This window comes from Phytophthora parasitica, assembly GCF_000247585.1.
Source record: "Phytophthora parasitica INRA-310 unplaced genomic scaffold supercont2.21, whole genome shotgun sequence".
NCBI lineage: Eukaryota > Oomycota > Peronosporomycetes > Peronosporales > Peronosporaceae > Phytophthora > Phytophthora nicotianae.
This window is the reverse complement of record NW_008649007.1, coordinates 421,230-422,895: the sequence shown is the minus strand read 5'-3', so window position 1 is coordinate 422,895 and position 1,666 is coordinate 421,230. Positions and strand designations below refer to the sequence as shown.

The 1,666-nt window shown below is 46.1% G+C and overlaps 1 protein-coding gene across 1 annotated transcript; it reads left to right on the top strand.

Annotated features, from left to right (window-relative positions):
• Nucleotides 1-504: 504 nt before the first annotated feature.
• Nucleotides 505-1,119, top strand: PPTG_22690 (hypothetical protein). Its single transcript, XM_008905811.1, has one exon. The coding sequence runs from the start codon at nucleotides 712-714 to the stop codon at nucleotides 1,078-1,080; it is 369 nt and encodes a 122-aa protein (XP_008904059.1). The 5' UTR covers nucleotides 505-711; the 3' UTR covers nucleotides 1,081-1,119.
• Nucleotides 1,120-1,666: the final 547 nt, after the last annotated feature.

Below are 1,666 nucleotides of genomic sequence, written 5' to 3'. Positions count from 1 at the left end.
TGCTGACTGCCGCGTGTGTCGGATGGGCACGTTCAGGATAAAGGGAAGCCCGAACTTGCGCTCGTCTGCCGCGGTCAGCTCCGATCTCGGTACGTCGGACGAATGTGTACCAGAGCGGGAGATAACTTTGTCGTGTGCCACCACCTGCATGTTCGTTTGGATATGTGGAGTGGTCTCCTCTATCCGCAAATGCGAACTGGGATTGTCACAAGGCCCCTTCGAAATTATTTGGTACCTTGTGACTAGGCCGCGGTTGCGTTTAGCCCCGATGGTCCCACACTACCAGTTACGACGAACCGAAAAAAAAGTAGTGACCAAAAGCTGTCGGGCTAAAAGGGTGGGACCGCAAGTAAAACGCAGTCGTGGTGAAGGCGTGTTAGGATCCCGTGATTTAAGCAGCCAGCCTATCAAAATCCGGGTCACAGGTTGACACCCCGGAAATTTTCGGGGAGGGGCCTCTCCGACTTGAGTTGACTCCGCTATCACTACCATTAGCCGATCAGTATCTTATTGCATCGACGCTCGCGCTTTTGCCCAACAGACTATCGATCGGGGGTGCTTGCTTGAGACGGTTCTGTCTGTACTATTGCGGCTTTACTCTCCTTCTCTGAAGCGAAGCCACTGTCACTTCAATCGTGTGACTAAAATTTGTTGACATTTCGTTACTCCATCCAGCTGGAAGAGCTGGAGTGTCTGTCTGCCTGGGAATGAATGCAAGCAGTTCAGAATTGTGCAACGGGGTCATATAAGGGTGGCAGACTGCTGAGGCAATTCGACCGCGTACGTGCATGGCGCACGCGTTCATTCAATACTGGGCAGCTAAGTTTTCGAGAGATGAAGCAAGATGATTCCTGCGCTAATTACTCTTTTGAACACTCAGCATCGTTGATTTTTTTTGATGTCGCTCATGAAAGCGTCAGTTGGACGTTTATTTTGCAACGAGGTCAAGACAAAGCCGCCATTTGCGGAGAATCGAAGTGTCGAACCGTGTTGGGTGACTCTTCAGGTAACGTCCGTCCAACATCCTGTGTATGTCGTCAGTGCGGTGCGTACATACATGACCGCACGCGCGAGAGATGATTTCATTTTTTAAGAGATCATCGAATAATTTCAGGGGAAATTTTACATCATATTCATGAAGAATACTTGCTAAATCTTGTCAGAAATATTGCACCGCCGCTGCTTGCATGCTTTGTGGTGTAGAGCTCATTCTGATAGAGTAAAGCTAAATGGAATAATTCTGAATTGGTGATTCCTGTTATTGAGGATTTATTCTCTGTGTGCCTTGCAGAGTACCGAAGAAGCAACAGAAGCCCCTTTTAGAGCAGTTTGTGTTTTTAAGCTTGAAATGGCGAGCAAATTTAAAAGAACAGAAGCTAAATTAGCAATCGTATCGCTTAGCGAAGTTATGCTTTGCTGCAGCGAGCTGGATCTTCAAAATAAAATAAAATAGACACGACCAATATTTGTCACGCTTCGCTTGTATGTTCATGAAGACTTGATTGGTTTTCTTTTGTCGTGAGAGTCGTCAATATGATAAGGTTAAGCCCTTTCAGTATCAACAATTGTACGCGTTTTACTGATGAATCTTTTATCGATACAATGCAGACAATATAAACAAGAAAACTAGTTTTAGGTATGCGCTTAGACAAAAGATCACGGACAC